The sequence below is a fragment of the Sminthopsis crassicaudata genome, chromosome 4 (genome assembly GCF_048593235.1).
Source record: "Sminthopsis crassicaudata isolate SCR6 chromosome 4, ASM4859323v1, whole genome shotgun sequence".
Taxonomy (NCBI): domain Eukaryota; kingdom Metazoa; phylum Chordata; class Mammalia; order Dasyuromorphia; family Dasyuridae; genus Sminthopsis; species Sminthopsis crassicaudata.
The window spans coordinates 285,271,545-285,292,117 of NC_133620.1; the positions used below are offsets into that span (position 1 = coordinate 285,271,545).

The 20,573-nt window shown below is 43.3% G+C and overlaps 1 protein-coding gene and 1 pseudogene across 7 annotated transcripts in view; both read right to left on the reverse strand.

The window, feature by feature from the left end:
* Positions 1-19,962, reverse strand: part of LOC141566482 (BOLA class I histocompatibility antigen, alpha chain BL3-6-like) — a 74,391-nt gene extending 54,429 nt beyond the window's left edge. Inside the window, exons 1-8 of one of the 7 annotated variants that reach the window (XR_012489325.1) lie at positions 19,853-19,962; positions 18,771-19,049; positions 18,289-18,567; positions 17,797-18,072; positions 17,399-17,648; positions 17,020-17,052; positions 16,791-16,835; positions 16,550-16,673 (exon numbers count right to left, since the gene is read on the reverse strand). Coding sequence is in view for 6 of the 7 variants with exons in the window: in XM_074311066.1 (XP_074167167.1) it covers positions 16,578-16,673; positions 16,791-16,835; positions 17,503-17,648; positions 17,797-18,072; positions 18,289-18,567; positions 18,771-19,049; positions 19,853-19,916 (1,185 nt within the window). In the remaining variant the exon portion in view is untranslated. Of the gene's footprint in view, positions 1-1,084; positions 1,330-16,549; positions 16,674-16,790; positions 16,836-17,019; positions 17,053-17,398; positions 17,649-17,796; positions 18,073-18,288; positions 18,568-18,770; positions 19,050-19,852 lie in introns of those variants that run through there. The other 6 variants (XM_074311068.1, XM_074311067.1, XM_074311071.1 and 3 more) reach the window with 6 other exon arrangements.
* Positions 1-20,573, reverse strand: part of LOC141540739 (antigen peptide transporter 2-like) — a 113,259-nt pseudogene that overhangs the window by 81,600 nt on the left and 11,086 nt on the right.

Here is a 20,573-nt window from a genome sequence, read left to right on the forward strand (position 1 = left end):
ACAAGGGAAGCAGTTCCTCCCAAGCTTCCCAAGCTCCTTTACAAAATTTGGTTTTACACTTCCTAGCTGTGTGACCCTGGGAAAGTCACTTAACCGCAGCCTCAGAAAAAAAAAATTAAAAAAAAACAAAACCCCCACAAAATTTGGTTTCCCACTCCCCACAGCCCTCCATCTGCAAAGCCCTCTCCAACTAGAATTCAAGGAAGGGAACAGGGCTCCCAGAAGTCTTTTTTTTTTAATTTAATAGTTTTTATTTATAACATATTTGCATGGATAATTTTACAACATTGACACTTGCCAAACCTTTTGTTCTAATTTTTCCCCTCCCCCCCTCCATGGCAGGTTACATAACAATTAAGTTATCAATAGGAACCTTGAGCAAACAAGAAACTGGGGAGCTAGGAAGGCGCAGGTGGATTCACCCTATCAGAAAGAGTCTTATCGTTTTGAGAAAACATAAATTTAAAATAATAGCCCATCTAAGCCCAAACTAGTTGGGGTCAGTGAACATACAAAAACTTATGGAATGTAGCCAAAGCAGTTCTTAGGAGAAATTTTGTATTGTTAGGGGAAAGCCAGTACATTCATATGGCTCTGATTTCCAGCTTGGTTCCCTAGAGACTTCAGTGATTTTCACTGTGGGGGAGATTGAGGACTCTTTACTGCTTGAACTAAGAAAGCTAAACCCAGGGAAGAGGGAGATGATTTTTTTTCACTCTGTATATTGTCTGATCTATTCTAACCTACATAATTTCTCTGGTTTCTATTTTCAGCTCCATTAAATTAATCTACTCCCCATTCACTCTAAATGAGCATCTTTTATATAATTAGCATTTGGCAGAAAGAATTTGATAAAAGATTGGAACACCCTTTTCTCTATAAAAGAACAGTGAGTAATAAAGTTGTATGAATTTAAGAATAATTTTCACTTGATTAAAAATTTTCAGGGGAAACTACATTTTAGTCTGGAATCTTTTCTCCAGGAAGAGCAGAGAAGCCAGATTCAGTGGCTCATTCTCCTTTTCCCCTCTAAACAAGAATCAAGTATCTCTTGAAGAAGGTTGGACAAGATTTCAGAATTTACACATACAAATGTATATCTATGTTTACATATGTATATATGTGTATTTACACACATGTAGATATTTAAAGTGTTAGTTTGTTTATATATATATGTGTGTGTGTGTGTGTGTGTGTGTGTGTGTGTGATGTGTGTGGGGAGGTGTATTCTCATCACTCTCCATGATTTCCTAGTCTAAATTCTGTTGCTGATTGGCTACTTACTGATCCGACAAGTGAGTGGTATTTTCTGGTCTTCACTTTCCTTATCTGAAAAATAAAAATGACATTTGCACTAGCTTAGCCCTTATGGGTGGGTGTGAGGAAATAGCTTTATAATCTGTAATGTGCTCTGTGGATATATCATTAAAAACAATTTTACATGATATGCTAGGTTTTTACATGATATGCTAATAAGTATGATAAATATAGAACTGAATTTGGAGTCAATGAGACCTGAATTTAAATTATCCTTCAGACATTAGCTTTGTGATCCTGGGCCAAACATTTAACCTCTCCAAGATCAGTTTCCTTTTCTATAAATTGAAGAAAATCATAGCCTCGACCTCTCAGGGATATTGTGAGAACAAATAGGATAATATATGCAAAGTACTTTGCAAAGTACATATGCAAAGCACCATGGAAACATTAGAAAATATTATTACTATTAACATTATTATGATTACTATTGCTGCTGTTGTTGTTTTTCTCTGATATAATGTCATAAAGACAATAGCACCATAGTTTAGGAATACAAAGACCCAGGGAAAGAGTGAAACTAGAAGGAAGAGTTATATCACTCTTACTTTCCAGAAAACATGTAAATGCACATGCATATTTATACACAGATTAATAGTGAAGGCTTGAGAGTGACATAGAGACAGAGGTACAGTGAGGAGAGACACAGAGAGAAAGAGGAATAGAAACAGAGACAAACAGAGACAGAGAGAATCTGAACTAGATTCATATGTAGAATCTTTAGGGGGAAAGTGCTAAGTTCCTTCATCAGAAAATCTTTTATTTTCGCTTCAGAAAATGACCCAATGATCCAAAGTCATCTTCTTCCTATCTGCCAGATAATTTAAAAGCAGAATTCTCTGGAAATATCTTTATTCCTTGGACCACTACTGTTTTCATCACATGCATTCCTCTGCTCTGACCCTGAATCAGCTCCTTCCTCTATCTGACTGGAAAGTGGATAGCTTCTCCCAAAGTCTCCAAGAAAGGTGTTCAGACCATCCATGTCTTCATTTCCATCAGCTGCATTGCATTCTTCTGGATTTCCCCCTCATGGCCCTGAGCTGGGTACCACCCTTCTACTTCTCCCCCTTTTTTCCTCCTCCCTTTCCCTGCTACTTTTCAGCTTCCTTTTGTATGTTCTCTTCCTTCACTAAATTATAAACTCTTCAAGGCAGGAGCACTCCTTTCCCTCTTTTTTCCCCTATATTGCTTAGCACAGTACCTAGCACATCATTGTTGTTGTTAGGATTTTTGTGGCAAAGATATTAGAGTGGTTTGTTATTTTCTTCTCCAGTTCATTTTACAGATGAAGAAACTCAGGAAAACACAGTTAAGTGACTCCTCCAGTATCATACAGTTGATAAATGTTGGAGGTTGGATTTGAGTTCAAGTCCTCCTGAGTCCAGGCCTGGTATTCTATCCATTGTACCATCTAGCTGCCCCATCTAATATATAGTAGCTCCTTAATAAATATTATTGAGAAAATTACTGTGTACCTAGATAATCTTAATTACTTTTTTTTTTTTTTACTATATTTTTGCTTTTATTCTTGGAGTCTGAAAAGATATCCTCCATCTTCTGAAATATGATTACACTAGTAAATATATACCTGGGCTAAAAGGGCCCTGCTCCATGCCAATTAAGATCATGGATCAGACCCTCCATCATCTCTCTTTTTTTTTTTAGCCAAAAGGAGATTGGGACTCATTTTAATTACACATTTCCCCCAAATCCCTCACCTTCAATTAACTATTGCACTTAAACAAATAAAAGCAGAAATTTAGAAGCATAGTTACAGGTAAATATATGATATCATTGAAGCTGGATTAGAAGATAGAATTGGAAGGAATCTGAGTGGACAGCAAGTCCAATGAAAAACTAGGGGCAGCTAGGTGGCGCAGTAGATAGAGCACCAGCCTTGAATTCAGGAGGACCCAAGTTCAAATTTGGTCTCAGACACTGAATACTTCCAGCTGTGTGACCCTGGGCAAGTCACTTAACCAAAACCAAAACCAAAACAAACAACAAAAACAATGAAAAACTAAAAGTTAAAAGACTTGTCCATGGTCCTGAAGCCAGTATGTGCTTGATGCCAGATTGAAATCCACGTCTTTCTGACTTCCAATCCAGTACTGAATGGAGAGAGAGAGAGAGAGAGAGGGAGAGAGGGAGAGGGAGAGGGAGAGGGAGAGAGAGAGAGAGAGAGAGAGAGAGAGAGAGAGAGAGAGAGAGAGAGAGAGAGAGAGAGAGAGGGAGAGAGGGAGAGGGAGAGGGAGAGAGGGAGAGGGAGAGGGAGAGGGAGAGAGAGAAATGGCAGTATATTCTAGGAAACTCAAAACACCACCCCATTGCCACTATTTCCATTCTGGCCTGAACACAAAAGCTTTACTAGCTTCTAACACACTGCCCTCAGGGCTTACTCTGGGCAGCAACCCTTCTGGAGATGCAGCCTGACAATTGCTTGGTACCACATCTAATGAAGACTCAAGAACAAACATCCTTGCACCCAAAGTCCTTGACATTCTCAGGTGGTTCAATAGTGGAAACTAATGATCTTCAGTGTGGAAAGTCAGCTACAAGACCACAGTCATCCAGCAAAGGAGCTTAAGACAGTGTCCCCTGTATCTTAGGAGCAGAGATCAACTTTTAAAAAATGATTTTTAAAAAGGGAAGAGCAGAACACACAACTCAGAAGTGAAGCCTCAAAGGGGAATATGAAGTCACAGGCTCAAAAAGTTCTCTTGGAAGACCTCAAAATGCATTTTAAAATCAAGTAAAAGAAATAGAAGAAAAATTTGGGAAAAAATGAAAGATATGTGAAAGAAATATGAAAAATATATTCAAAAGATTGGAGAGAAAAAAACACAACAACTTAAAAAGTAGATTTAGCCAAATGAAAAAGAATTAGCTAACAAAGAAAACAGGTCCCTAAAAAATGACAATTAACCAAATAGAAAAGGAAATGCAAAAACTAACCAGGGGAAACAATTCCTTATAGAATTGAGCAAGTGGTAGCTAACGACTCTCTAAAACACCAAAAATCAATCAAACAGATTCCTAACTATGAAAAAAAAAAGAAGAAAACATAAAATACCACATTGACAGAAAACAAAATAAACAAACAAAAAATCAACCCTTACCTAGCAAAAAGATCAAAGAGAGACAGTGCCATAACTATAAGGCATAATCAAAAGGAGGGCCCAGATAGCATCTTTCAAGAAATGATCAAGGAAAACTTTCCTGATATCCTGGAATCAGAGGGCAAAACAGGTTTTGAAAGAATCTACCAGTCACCTCAGGGAAAAGATCCCAAAATAAAAACTCCAAGGAACATGATAGCCAAATTATAAAAACTACCAGTGTTAGGTTCTTACTAAGTGCTAATGAGATAATGAGATATTAGGTTCTTACTAAGTGCTAAGTCGGTACTTGACAATGCTCTAGTTCAGGCCTTTACTGGGGAGGAGCTTGCATGCATAGGAGGAGCAAGTTCATTGGTTGAAGTAATTTTTCCCAGAAGCCCTTGCATTATCTCACGCCCATTCTCTGGGAGGATAAAAGAGGGAAGTCACTACTCTGGATGGGAGTTAACTGCAACTGTCTGGAGACAAGAATTCTCTACAGGAAGAAGAATCTGTCCCAGAGATTTGAGTTGACACAGCAGATCTCCTCCCAGAGAGCGTCCAGCAGCTTCTGGAGACAACAGCACGTTACATACCAGGTCTAGAAAAAATTAGTGTAAGTGGCCAAAAGAAATGATTCATATAATAGGAATCCACAATCAGGATTTCACTGGATTTAGCAGATACAAGATTAAAGGACTGAGAGTCACCGAAGGTGATATATCAGAAGGCAAAGAAGGATTGACTATAATTCAAGAATTATCTACCTGGTGAAATTAAGCTTATTACTCAAAGGGGAAAAAATGACCATTGAATGAAATAGAAAGATTTCAAGCTTTTGAAGGGGAAGACCAGAATTGAACAAGAAATATGATCTCCAATATCAAGACACAAGAGAAACTGAAAAAATGGAAAAGGGGAGAAGAAAATATAAGGGATTCAATAATCCTGAAGTATTTATATCTCTACATGGGAAGATGATATTTGTGATTCTTAAAAATTATACCACTAATAGTAAAGCTAAAAGATATATATATATATATATATATATATATATATATATATATATATATATATATATATATATATATATACAGAGAGAGAGAGAGAGAGAGAGAGAGAGAGAGAGAGACAAAAGCTATGAGTAAAAGGTGAATTTGAGGAAATGACATAAAAATAATTAAGGGATAAAAAAAGAAGGACACCAAGTGCAGAAGAGAGTGGTCAAATATATAAATTATTTCACTTGAAGAAGAGTAAACGACCTATTAAAATGAGAGGATGATGGGAGAGTGGGTGATTGGGATCACTGGAACCTTACTTTTTTCAGTATTGGCTCAAAGAGGCATTAATATACACAATCAGTTAAATATATAAATTTATCTTACCAGACTAGAATTTAGTAAGGGAAGAGTCTAAGTAAAGGCTGGGGTTGGGAAGACATTGAGGGAAACAAGGGTGAAACTGACAGAAGAGAGGACCTGCAGAGGTATAGGAGAAGGAAAACACTGTCAAGGAGTGAGGATGAAAGGAGTGAGAAGAGAAATATGAGGAAAAATGAATGGAGACAAATTGGATGACGAGTGTAAAAGAAAATGAAAAAATGCCAGAGGGGGTGTGGAAAAATGGGGAACTCTTGTATTGTTGGTGGAGTTATAAACGACTCTAGACATTTTGGAGTACAATTTGATACTATGAGCAAAGAGCTATAAAACTGTGTATAACTTTTGATCCAGTAATATCACTACTAGATGTATATCCCAAAGAGATCAAAGAAAAGGAAGTATGGGGACAGCTAGGTGGCACAGTGGATAGAGCACCAAATCAGGCCTCAGACACTTAACACTTCCTAGCTGTGTGACCCTGGGCAAGTCATTTAACCCCAATTGCCTCAGGGGGAAAAAAAAGGAAGTATGATGTATCTGTACAAAAATATTTAGAAAATGTCTATTTGAAAATCAAGAGGAAGCCCATCAATTGGGGAAATGACTGAACAAATTGTGGCATTTGATTGTAATGATATGATTGTTGTACAATTGTGCTATAAGAAATGATGAGCAGAATGGTTTCAGAAAAGCCTGAGAAGTGAACCATGCAAAATGAATAGGCCAGAACCAGGACTATACATCCTAACAATAATATTGTAAGGACAAATCATCAGTGAAAGACTTAGCTACTTTGATTAAGACAGTGATCTAAGAAAATTGCAAACTCATAATGAGAGATGCTGTCCACCTTGAAAGAGAAAACTGATGAACTCTGAAAACAGATTAAACCACTTTTTAAAAACTTTCTTTAGTTTTGTTTTCCTTTGAACAACCTTATGCTGAGGTTCTCAGTTCATAAAGAAATTTCATTTTGGCAAAGTTCTTTGCAAAGCTTTCCTTCCCTAACCCCTTCCTGGTTTCTTCCTTAGGTTCTTCCACCCTTTTTTTTCGGTAATCTTCCAGTGCTCAGCAAATAGCTTTATTCTTTTATTCTGCTTCTAGTTGATCACCCAGCCATCACTTGGGCATGATTCTTTCACCTCTTTGCCAATTAAAGGCATATATAAAAATGGGATTTCTAGTCTTGGCTGTTTAGGCCATCTTAGCTGGCATAATACTTTGTTGTTTTTCCTCGGACACTTTCTTACTAGGCCTATTACTAAATAATATGGGAATGTGGTATCATGGCCACATACATATATAACTGAAATAAAAGGAATTCTGAGAAACCTGGGAAGATGTTTTTTATAAACCAATAAAGGTGAAATAAAAAGAACCACGAGAACAATATTTGGAAATGATAAGGTCAAAAGAGATAGCCCAAGATAAAAATAAGTAACAGGAAAATTCTTGTCTTGGGAGAGATTAAAGGAGATAATTTGAGATACAAATGATTAAGAGAAATTCCTGTCTTATTTACAAATATCTCCGGAACCTCTTGGATAATATCTCTGTGCAAATGTTGTTTTATGACCCTAGTTATGTATAAAATGAAGTTCTAAAATTGTTTTCCTTGCACTCGGTTTACACCTGCCTTGTGCCCACCAACTGGCATCCCCTTGCCAGGCAGTTTGGCCTTTCTGGAGGCCAAATGCCTGTCTATCCCTTTACTATCAATAAAGACTTTGTTTTGATACAGCATTGAGTAGGGAATTCATTCGAATTCATTTGCTACCACACCTGCCCTTGGGTTATTTTGGGGAAGGAGAGAGGCTAATTAGACCACTATGAGAAGAGCTGATCCATCTCGGCTTAGAGCCCCAATTACTCCTCATCATTATGACTACCACAATCTATGTGGCAAGATCGCTAAAAGGAAATGAAAATTTATAGGTCTCCAAATATGACCAGATCATATACAAACTCTGCTCTTGAGGCAGAGAAGTCAGAAGAGTACTAGGACAAAGAAATGTTCACTCAATCTGCTGTTAAATAAATACTTCTGAATGAACAAAATATTAAATGAATACCTTTCATGTTGTTGAACCCTTTGTCAAATGTAGGACCAATCTCCCCCATTAGTCATGGTTTTAGGACAATAAGTTACTTCACCTGTATCAATGAAAAACATTTCTGAAAGATGGAAAATGTATCTGTTACGCCCCTATGGACTACTCTAACCTGGTAACTCCCCTTTGAGCTACTCTTAATGCCCGTTTGTCGACGGCACTTCTAGGCCACACTTACCCATCTTCAGACACCAACCGGGATGCCACAGAGACAGACCACCAGGAGGTAGGGGTGAAGTAAAAGAGAACTTTATTCCTAGATATCACATATTTATATCCCCTGGAGACCTGGGGCAAGGGGGAAGTTCTCTAGGAACCTGGCATAATGTAATTGACCCGAGAAGAGGGAGGGAGGCATGCTAGGCTTTGAGAGCACTAAGGAGGGATTCGTGGTACCTGGAGTCAGATACTGCTATGCCCCACCTCCACTTAGGACTTGACTTCGACTTGGTACTTCTCATCCCTCAGGTCCTCTCACATGCCTTGAGCTGCATTCCTTGCTTCTAGAGGCTTTTTAACCCTTACAGTATCCCTCATTAAAATGGGAATTCCCAAAGGAAGGGGTGGAGGTGGGGTCCTTGCAAAGGAGTAGCTTTGGGGAGAGATGTTTTTCCTACCCTTCAGAAGGGCAGATTCTGCATCTAGGAGCAGCTGACCAATAAGTATCCCAAAGGATTTGGGTTATAAGAAGTCCCCTTAGTTTCATAGGATTTAGGAATTGTCTCATCTGGTGCAATTTCTTGAAAGACAATGTCTAGGTTCTTTTTTAATCATGACTTTCAGGTAGGCCAATAATTTTAAATGATCTCTTCCGGATCTATTTTCTAGGTCAGTTGTTTTTTCAATGGGATATTTCACATTTTTTTTCCCATTTTTTCTTTTTTTTGGTTTTACTTTATTATATCTTGATTTCTCACATATTCGTTAGCTTCTGTTTGATGAATTCTGTTTTTAAATGAATTGGTTTTCCCCAGTGAGCTTTTGTATCTCCTTTCCCAACTGGCCAATTTTGCTTTTTAATGCATTCTTTTTTAGCTTTTTGTATTTTCTTTTGTTGGGGATCCAGGCTAATGGTGTGTGAGACAAGCCGAGTCTGGTAAAAGAATTTACTCTTAATTGATTCTGAGGCAAAGAAAAAGAAAAAGCTCATTTTTAGACCACTAAGAGAACCAGCCTCTTAAAGGACAAAAGCTCCAAAATGGGATTAGGAGTTTTGCAAGGTGGTACATCCAGAGTACTTAGTGTTATGATCAGAGTTCAGGTCTTGGGGACTTTTGAAACAATAGGGAAGTTTGGGTTTGAGTAGGCTTCAGGAAAGTTATAGAAAGTTTAATTGGTGGTAGTTCAAATCTATAGAAAGCTTAATTGGTGATGCTTAACTTAATTCAACTCTAATTGAAAGTTAATTAGTGGCACTTAATTTTAGTTCAGCTCTATGGAAAATTTGGTTAGTGTCAGCTGAACCCTATAGAAAGGTTTAATTAGTGGTAGTTAATACAAGTGGGGGGTTGGTTTCTAGGATTAAGGAATCTGGGTTCAAGGTGACTGACTTTTAGAAGAGAGGGGTTTCCTGCGTCACTTTTACATTTCTCAATTCCTTCCCTAATTTCCCCCCTATTTTTCTAACTTACTTTTCACATTCCCTTTTGAATGCTTCCATGACCTGAAATCAATTCTTATTTTTCTTGGATAGAGGAGCTTTGATTTTATCATCTTCTAAAGGGGGGTTTTGATCTTCTTTGTGACCAGAATAACTTTGAATGAGATGAGGATAGATCTTTCAAGACAGTTGTGAAAATCGAGTAAGGCTTCATCTACCTCAGAGTTTGAGTAGGCCTGAAGAACTTTGAGCATTGATTCAAGGGCATAATTGAGTCCCCTTCCAGCTATCCTCTCATGACACAATCTCCCTATTTCAGTCAAATATGGGCAACTATGTACTTATTGGTCAAGTTCAATTTCGTGGGTAGATCTCGAGTTTAGAATGTAAGACTCTTGGTCAATGAGGATGAAGGTCAGTGGTGGGAGGGGGTGTCTTGTGTTAGGGATTAAAAGTGTTGTCCTGTCCACAGGAGGGGCTTCCTCTTGATTGTCTGCTCAAAGGGTGGGACGCCCTTCTCTTGAGAATGTACAATAAATTTTGCTTTACTCTAGAGTTCTCTCCAGCTTTTTTTTAATTAAATGGTGTTCCCTCACCATTTCCGTACCACACATCACCACACAAATTTGAATGGTTAGAGATTTGTGGGTTTTTTGTTTTCTCTCATTTCCCTAGTATATTACTTTGCTTTTAACTCTATTAAAATAGGACTCTGTTTCTTCTTTAAAAAAAATTATTAAAGATTTTTATTTACAAAACATATACATGGGTAATTTTTCAGAATTGATCCTTGTAAAACCTGATCCAAATTTTCTCCTCCTTTCCCCCATCTCTCCCCTAGATGGCAAATAATCCAATATATATTAAATATGTTAAAATATGTTAACAAGAAATATATGTATACATAGTTATACTTATCTTGCTGCACAAGAAAATCTGGATCAAGAAGGAAAAAAATGAGAAAGAAAATGCAAGCAAAGAACAACAGAAAGAATGCAAATGTTATGTTGTGGTCCACACTCATTTCCCTTAATCCTCTCTCTGGGTATAGCTGGTTCTCTTCATTAATGAAAAATAGGAACTGATTTGAATCATCTCATTGTTGAAGAGGGCCATGTCCATCAGAGTTGGCCATTGTATAATCTTGTTGTTGCTGTGTATAGTGATCTCCTGGTCCTGCTCATTTTACTCAGCATCAATTCATGTAAGTCTCTCCAGGCCTCTCTGTATTCATTCTACTGGTTGTTTCTTACAGAAATAATATTCTAGTGTAAAGAAAATGCTTAACTCTGGGCAGTCACTTCATTTGTGAATGCCCTAGTACTATTCTGCATTTTTACATTGCCAGGCTCTCCTAATTCCTAGGCCTTCAGAGGGTCCTCTGGCCACTGACTTTCGCAGTTATAAACCAAGTCTGAGATCTTCAGAATTTTCTGGCTAAGTTTTACAAACTTCAGTAGGGTCTGTGATGTCACACATACAGCCTATCAGAGAGGGAGACATCTCCCATTAAGAAGCTATCTCAATATGACCAGGGTCCGGTCTCCAACTTGGTCTCTGCTCACAGAAATTACTTTCAGGGCTCTCAAGTTCAACCTCCTGGTTGTACTGGCTTGACTTTTGTCCTTTGACCTTAACATTCCATAACATTCATATAACACAATTTATTCAACCATTCTTTAGCTGATGGGCATCCACTGAGTTTCCAGTCTCTAGCCACTACAAAGAGGGCTACCACAAATATTTTTGTACGTATGGGTTCCTTTCCCTCCTTTCAGATCTCTTTGGGACATAATAATAGTAATTTCAGTAGTAGCACTGCTGGATTAAAGGGTGTGCACAGTTTGATAACTTTTTGAGCACAGTTCCAAATTGCTCTCCAGAATGGTTGGATTCATTCACAGTTCCATCAACAATGCATCAGTGTCCCAGTTTTCCAACATTCATCATCTTTTCCTGTTATCCCAGCCAATCTGACAGGTGTGTAGTGGTATCTCAGAGTTGTCTTAATTTGCATAGTGATTGGGAACACTCATATTATAAGAAATAGTTTCAATTTCTTCATCAGGAAATGTCTGTTCATATCCTTTGACCATTTATCAATTGGAGAATGGCTTTAATTCTTTTAGAGTCAATTCTCTATATATTTTGGAAATGAGACTTTTATCCAAACCTTTGAATGTAAAAATGTTTTCCCAGTTTATTGCTTCCCTTCTAATTTTGTCTGCATTAGTTTTACTTGTACAAAAACTTTTAAACTTAATCAAAATTGTAGTGTCCCTTAAAGCTACTCTATCTGTCCACCAGTTGGCAGCAGGGCTAAGCCAACTTATCAGTCTTTGGACTCCAACCCGGATCCCACAGAGACAAGACGGACCAGGAGGTACAAACATTCTGTTTTTATTCAGTCAGTCTGGGGGGGCGGGGGGGATGAGGGGGAGGGTAGCAGGAAGCAAGAGCACAGGAGCAAGAAAGAACAAGCTCAGGACTGTGTCTTTGTGCTGCTTCTCCTCCAGGATTGCCCGTGCCCAGCGCACTCACAACTGTGTAGGTGGAGCCCCAGAAGGGAGGCTTCTGGAGTTAGTTCTGCTTCCCAGGAGGAGATCTAGCAAGAGGACTTGCCCCTCACCATCTCAAGGAATTGTTAGGTTTCTTGATCAGTTCCTTTACCTCCTGCCAGACACAACCTTCTGCCTTAGAGGCCAAGCCCCTTTTAACCTGTGCCTGCTCTACCAGCTGACGGGGACACAGGCTCCATGACACATCTCAGGGAGAGCAGTGCTTCATTGCCCCCAACAACTCCCCATTTTTATTATTAAGACTGAATGTTCTCATATTGATGAATGAAAAGCTCTTCCTTAAGCACCTCTATATAATTTCTAAGAATATGTATAAAGCAACCTAGCAATGTAGGCAAAAGCAAAAAAAGCAACAACACAAAAATGGCTGCCTAGAGCCACGGGATACAATAGAAGGGGATGGGAAAGGAAATATGTTGCATCCAATCACTAAGCCAGTCCAGCAAGGGTGGTCGTCTCTCCTCTATGGTGCTGTTTAGGGCATTTCTTGGGTCATCTTCTCTTTTTCTTCGGCCCCTGTTTTAATAGGGGCAACTTTCCTTGTTCTTCTTTCTGGAATCCAACGCCCTTCCCCGTTAGGGCCTGCAAGACATAAATATCCCTGCCCTCTCCAAAGTACTAAGCATGGACCTTGCCAATGTCCTTCCTCATCCTTCCAAAGGACCTTTTGTGTGTTCTCCGGCGCTTGAAGCGCTGTCTTCATAAGACCTATTTTTCTATCTTGTCTATAAAATTGTGCCAAATGTAACATTCCTGGAGAGAGGTCAGTATTCCTGTCAAGGCACAAAAATTGTAAGTGTATAAGGCCTTATCCACGTCCACCTGTGTGGGCCATCGGGGATTCTGTCTGCTTCCTCCCCTTTCTGTTTAACAAGGGTGGCCTTCAGAGTATGATGGGCCTGTCCCACTAGGGCCCGACCCTGTGGGTTATAGGGAATCCCTGTAACATGTTTAATGGCAAGGAAGATGGCCATCTGCTTAGAGGTATAAGCTGGACCATTGTCGGTCTTTATGGTATTAGGAACTCCATGAGAGGAGAAGCAGCTATACAAATGTGTAATGACTGAAGGAGTGTTCTCATGGGAGGCCCAAAGGAATTTAGAAAAGGTGTCACTGCAAATGTGGATGGCCACATGTGCATCACATACATTTGCCACAAATCATTGGGGAATAAGTCCCAAGGATTAATCCCTTTACGAGGTGGAGGAGGGAGAAACGGAACACACTGAACACACTGCTTCACTATCTGTCGGGCTTTTTCCATAAAGGCGATGTCGAGAATTAGCGGGTAAGTGGAGAAAGTCACGGGCACGTTCTGGGGTGTGGTGGCTGTGAGAAGGGAGCATTGCAAAACACAGTCTGCCACCTCATTGCCCGAAAATAGGCCTCCTGCACAGCATTGGTGAGAGCATGCATGTAGGAAGTAAATGAGATGTTTCGTAGTCTAGCATCAGCTGCAATTCAGCAAGAAGGTTAGCTGTTGAATTCTGAGATTGTAGGACATCATCCTCAATGCCTCTGAGCATTCGGACTGCATATAAGCTGTCTGACATAATGTTAAGGGGCTCAGGATATCTCTTACAGGCCTGGAGGATAGAGAAAAGCTCATTTTTCTGGGTGGAATCATAAGGAGTCTCTAACACCAGAATCTCTTTTGAGTGCTCATGATAAATTAAGGCCTTGCGGCGTCAGTAAAGACATTTGCACTTTGCACAGGCTCATCAACAATTGTCTTACGAGGGGGCTGTACCACAATGTGAGACAGCAAGCGAAAGAATAAGCATGTAGAATGGGGGCTTAGTGTAGCCCATTGGGCACAATATGCCCATGGCCAATAAGTTTGCATCATGACTTCTCTAGATCCCGGTTCAAAGGGTAAATACAGTAAGGGTCTTTTCCCTGTTAGATGAGAAGCTCTCTTCACTGCCTCAAGGGCAAGTTCCCCCAGCATTTCAATTTGGTTTGGTAATACTCTCTGTGGTCTTCTCATGTACACATATTCCAAAATTTCACTACCTTGATGTAATACTGCAAAAGGACTTTTTTTTTTTTTTTTGCCTATGTAAGAGATCTCTACAGGACATATGGGGTCCCACCTCACTGTTCCAGATATAGAAGCAAGAATAATGATCTTATAAATTGTGTCTTTCACAAAGGAGGTCCATTTACGAGGGGAGTTTAGATCAGACTCTCCTTTCGAGATGTCATATAAAGGCTGCACCAAAGAAGTAGGTGCAGGGGCACTGAATTTGTCTAACCAGTTTCTGAAATCGGTTCAGAGTATTCACCTTGTCTAATTTTAAGATAGGTATCTGAGCAGTAACTGTAGAAGTGCCCATGTGGAGTCCCAGGTAAATGATGGGATAGTTATGTTTTCTGGGGCTACCACCAGTCCATATTGAGCAAGAACACACATGGTCTTTTTAAACAGCGCAGAGAGATCTTTCCCACTGCTTGTTGATAACAGTATATCATCCATATAATGCAGGATCATGGCATGAAGCCACGCCTTCCTAATTGGTTCCAGCCCTTGGACTACATATGCCTGGCACAAGGTGGTGCTACAACATCCTTTGGGCTTTCCATTGGTAGTGAAGATCAGGCCTTGCAATGTTTATAGAGGGAATGGTAAAAGCAAATCTTTTCTTCTCCTCTGGGGCCAGAGGGATGGAGAAGAAACAATCTTGTATGTCTATTACTGTAACTGGCCAGCGGGTGGGTACTAGGTTAGGAGATGGCGTGCCAGGCTGTAGGGCTCCCATAGGTTCAATAGTAGCATTAATGGCCCTAAGGTCCACCAGCATTCTGAATTTCCCAGATTTTTTCTTTATGACAAATACAGGACTATTCCACGGGCTGGACGTTGGTTCTATATGTCCAGCCTTCAACTATTGTTGTACAATTTCACATAAGGCTTGGGCTTTGTCCACAGGGAGGGACCATTGAGATACCCCAAACTGGGGTGTTAGATTTCCATGTTAATGGTGTGGGAGTGATATGAAAGGTGGTGCCCAAACATTCAATGACCCCAATTAAAAATCCTGGGGAGGTGGTATATAAACTGAGGCCCCACAAGCCTTCCATATATCCCTGCCCCATTGATTATACCTGAAACCTGCAATCACCAGGGGTCAGAATATCCCTTGTTTGCAAAATGCCAGGGCAGGTCTTTGCTGTAACCCCTTTAGATATAGTGGCTGCAAGGGCATCTATTTGAAAGGCACTGGAGCCAACATTCTCACATCTCTTTATCATCTCTTCCAGGCCAGCCTCCCAGCTACAGTGAGCCTTCTGGCAGTTAGTATTAGCATTCTCCCATGCCAATTTCTCTATAAGGAGTCTGGAAGCTTCTCCTCTACCCATTGATCTCTCAACAGCTGCGTATAGGCAGGCCACAAAATCAGGAAAAGGCTCATCTGGGCCCTGTTTAATTTTAATCATCGAGGGCCTCTGCTTTCCAGGAGCCTGAATGCTCCTTGGCCACATTGGGACACAACTGCACATACTGCTGCATCATATTGCCTTTGATCCTCATTTCTTTCCTACCTTCCAGCTTTCTGTATCATTTGTCCTAAACTCGTCTGGGAATCTCCAAAGCCTCCACAAGGGGTACAAAGGGAGTGGACTGGAGACATATTTCCTCAGGGTGGGCAGAGGATGGGAGAGAAGGTCATACCTCAGAGATGGAGACAACCTTCCCTCTGTTTTTGCTTTGTCCTCGTTTGTCTTCTCAACATCTTTTTTTCTGAAGGTCATATGTCCCTCTGTTCACTTCCTCATTCCTCATCTTATCCCTGCCTCCTCCTGTTCCATCATATTCACTTCCTTCTTCCTCACTACCTCTTCCTTTCCCAACACAACCACCTCCTTTGTCTTCTTGTTTACTTCATAATTCTTTCCCACAGCTAATTTCCACTGATTCCATTTTATGGGCACCGCTGGTCCCAGTCAGTGCTGGTTTACGACCTCCTTTGTTTTATGACTCTCTCTTTGCACTTCACTATCTACTTTTAATGGATTGAGACTTGCACCTCTTGAAAGTGTTTCTGATCACTTGATAAATGAGATGATGGTGTTCTGGGATGGCTGCTGGTGTTTCCTTATCATAGGAAGCCATCTGACTACCTACTACCTCCTACTTTTTAAAATTAATTTCCAATCCTGCTTGCATTACTCTTCTATAAATTTCATTTCCTAGCACCTCTTAGTGTGAGACCCTCAGTAAAGTTAGTCCCATACTGAACATTCCACTCACTAGAGCAGAGTTCCGTCTCCTTTCCTACCCTGTAGGTAGGGCTGCTACACAATGAGGTCCTAGCCATGAAGTCCCTGTTTGGGCACCACTTGTTACATCCCTTAAGGCTACTCCATCTGACCACCTGTTGGCAGCATGACTAGGGCCAACTTATCAGTCTTCAGGTTCCAATCCGGATCACACAGAGACAGACAGACCTGGAGGTGCAAACATTGTCTTTATTCAGTCATCCTCTCAGTAGGGGTAACAGGAAGAGGACAAGAATTAGGATGAGAATTATCCTTTTTTCTTTCTTGAGTCCACAGATGGCAATTCTCTCAAGCTGAAGAAAGAAAGGCAGATTAAGGAGCATCCTCAAATTCACCTCAAGCCTCTCTTCCCTCTCACCACCCATTTGTCCCCTTCATTTGTCCCCTTCACACCAGCCCCAGAGTCTCACCTTTGGCTGACAGAGAGACATCTGACCCCTGTGCACTATCATTGCCTGGAGACAAAAGAGGGAAACAACCAGTCCGGGACACACATTCCAGAACCAGGGGATGGGAAGGCAAAGGGACCCAAGGTGGGGACTTTCAGTAAGTCTCTTCTCTGACTTCTCATTTCCCAAGTCCCAAAGATACCATGGGCTGGTTCCTCCTTCCTCCCTTCCACATCAGCCTTTCACTTACCTGCAGCCTGAACATAATCCCCTCCTTTTCCACCTGGGAAAGAAAAACAAATTCCATAGTCCAGGAGAGGAGACCACACTAAGACCCCAGAAGTTCACTGAGCTGTGTTGCAGACACAATAAATGACAATGACTCTATCCCTCCCCCCTCCAGTTCAATAGCTAGATTCCAGAGGAAAGGGGAAAAGAGGCACCAGGGAAGGGCACTTTCCAACCCCAGTCCTGCATCACAGGTTCTATCCTGGTCTGGCCCAGTGACAGAACTCCCAGTCTGTTTAGCAGAAACCCCTGTGTCCATTTCTATGAGTCTGAAGCAGGTTCCCCTCAGACAGCCTGTTGTACCACTACAAGGTACACTCCAGAAAGTGTCTTCCACTTACAGGTTTATTCATCTAGAACCTGAGGCCTGGCTGACAGTCTCTTAGCTGGGAAAGAGAGAACTTGGGGAGAGACGGACAAGCTCAGGGGAAGCCTGGATCTCCACGGTGCCTGTGCCTAATGACCCCTTCCAGTCCTGCCCACCTGAAGCCTTCTTCCTCCAGACCACAACTCCAGCAATGACAGCAGTGAGGAGGAGGAGGGCAGCAGCAAGGACCCCCACAATGATCCAGGGGGAGGAGGACTCTGGCTCTGAAATGCAAAAGGGAGCTGGAAGGCTGGGATCCTCTCTGACCTCAGATTCACTGACCCTTCCCTCACTCCCCCTGCAGCTCCCCCTCCCTCTGCTCCCTCTGGGAGGTGGGAACGGCCATCCCCCAGCCCCCCTCACGATCCTTACCCCATTTCAGGGTGAGGGGCTCAGGCAGGCTCTCGTGCTGAACTCGGCAGGTATATTTCCCTTCCTGGCCCGAGGTCACCCCCACAGCCGCCCACTTCTGGAAGGTGCCATCTCCAGCAGGCCTGGTCTCAATGAACTCTGTGTCCTGGTGCTGTTCCTCCCCCTCCCTCAGCCAGGTCAGAGAGATCTCCGAGGGGTAAAAGTCCTGGGCCCGGCACTGCAGGGTCACCTCCCCATTGGAGGCGCTGTGACGGGTCACTCGGGCAGAAGGGGGATCTGGGGGCAAAGGTCAGAGGCATTTCCAGGCTTGCCCTTTACTCCTTGTCCTGCAGGGTCATAAGGTCAGATGAGGAAAAAGTGATTCACTGCACAATCCGGGCCCTGAGGTCCTTTGAGTCCCTGAGGTGGGGAGCACAGGGCTGAGGTTGCAAAGGTGGAAAGGGAAGGCCAGGGCCTTGGGTGCTGAGCACAATCAGATTGACCAGTGGATACCTGTTCTCTGCAGAGTCTCCTTCCCCATCTCCAGGTACTCCTTCAGCCACAGCACGCACTCTTCCTCCAGGTAGGCTTTCATTCTCTCTGCAAAGCTCCTCTTTGCCTCCAACTTTTGCTTCGTGTTCACCGCCTCGTCCGCCACAGCCGTCCATGTGAGGGTCTCTGTGTCCAGGGCGATGTAGTCCTGCCCGTCGTAGGCGTACTGAAGAAACCCGCGCTTGAAGGAGCGGTCAGGGGAGACCTCGCAGCCGATCACGTGCTGGATAGTGTGGACCCCTGCCCCGCCCCCAACCACATGATCAGTATTGTCAGACTCTACCCACCAGGGCTGACCTGCGACCCTTCCACAACTCTGAAGGACACTAGAATTCTGCTGCCTTCATCAGGCCCCTAATGTGACAGTGGGACTGGTCCCGATCCCGCCTCTCCTCCCCACGGGTCCCTGGACGTGATGAGTGACGCGGGCCGGGGTCACTCACCGCCCTCGCTCTGGTTGTAGTAGCCACGCAGGTTCTGCAGGCTCACTCGGAAATTCTGCGTTGCCTTCTTCATGTTCTGCGTCTCCCGCTCCCAGTAGTCCTGGTCCACATTCTGCACCTTCTCTATCCACGCCGCCCGCGGCTCCTCCCTCTGACTCGCGCTGTCGCTGTCGAAGCGCACGAACTGCTGATCGTCCACGTAGCCCACGGAGAGGAACCGCGGCTCCCCGAGCCCGGGCCGGGACACGGCGGTGTCGAAATACCTCATGGAGTGAGAGCCTGAGACGTGGGGACGCGGGCCGGGCTCAGGGCGGTCTAGCCCGGGTGTGACCCCTGACCTCGTCCCGCCCAGGTGTGAGCCCGGACTGTGAACAACAAATCTGGAGATGCCGCTCACCCCGAAATTCCAGCCCCTCTGCCCCAGACACTGCTGGGCACTGCCCAGGCTGGAATAATTCTCTGGACTAGCGCTCTGAAGTCAGCAAAACGCCTTTACTGATAACAAGCAGGTCCTAGTGCCCCTTGGGCTGGACTCTATCCCCTGCCCTCCGAAGCTCTGTCCTCTGGTCCGAGTCCCAGGTCTCCATACTCTTGACCCTCGGTCCTGCGACCTTGTGTCTTGGACTTAGCCCTCCTCATCCCCGCCCCAAGATCCTTTGTGAAGGTCTTTTAAAACTCCAGAATCTCCGTCCTCCCCCTTAGATCCCGAGGCTCCCAGACATCTTTCTCCTCCTTTAACGCCCCGGGATATCAGACCCTTTCTTTCTCCTGCACCTCTTTCTCAGCGCCCACGTCTTCACACCCACCTACCAATAACAACCCCCACCCCCTGAGACCCCGGACCCAGGCCGCCCTCTGCCTGCCGAACCCCAGCTAAGGGACGGCGGTCACCGCCCCCGGCCACACTCTCTCGTTCTCTGTTTCTTCCTTCCAGCACCGCCCAGACTGCAGCTTTCTCCTGGGAAACCCACTCGGGCGGGACTTGGAGGAACTTTCCGTGGCAGACCCCCATCCCGCCCCCAGTCTCCCAGGGACACTGTGTCCGGTCTCCCGGCGGCCGGGGAGTGCTGTTCTCCACTTACCCGCCCGGGTCTCCGTCAGGGCCAGGGCCCCCAGCAGAAAGAGAGCGCGCGCCTGAGAGCCCATGATGGACAGGCAGCCGGCAAGATCCCTGACAGCAGGTTACCTTCGGATTATATAGGGAGAAATCCTTAATTTTTGATTGGCTTCGCTGAGTTCTGCCAGCCAATAGGAAACGGGAGCCAGAAAACGTCATCGGGCAATGGGCAGAATAAACCTGCCCAGGTTAGAGACCAAAACTGAAACTGACCCTGAGAAAACCCCCAGCGTTACAGCCCTCGGCTCTTTCTGCGTTATTCCCGGAGCTCTCCCCAGCCTCCCGTCCTCCCTCAGGGACCCACAGCCCTGGTGCTCTCGGCCTGAACAGAGAAAAATCAGGTCCCAGCCGCAGCCCCTCCCCCTGGCCTTCCAGCCTCCGGCCCTCCTCAGTCCCTGCCCTTCCCCGGGGAGTTAGGAAGGTTCCCCCCCCCCCCCCCCCACAACAAAAAAAAAACAAAAAAACAAAAAAAAACAAAACCGAAGGATCTGATCGGTGAAGGAATCTGAGGGCTGATCTGTGGAGACGCGTGTTGTCATTTTAATGTCGTCCTTTCCAGCTGTGACTCTTGTAACTTGTGATTCTTGTCACCTTCCAGACCTTGTACATAAGGGAGCAAGAGATCCAGAAGTAAAGAAGACAAAGTCCAGGAAATGGGATTTGGATACGGGACAGAAGGCTTTGTC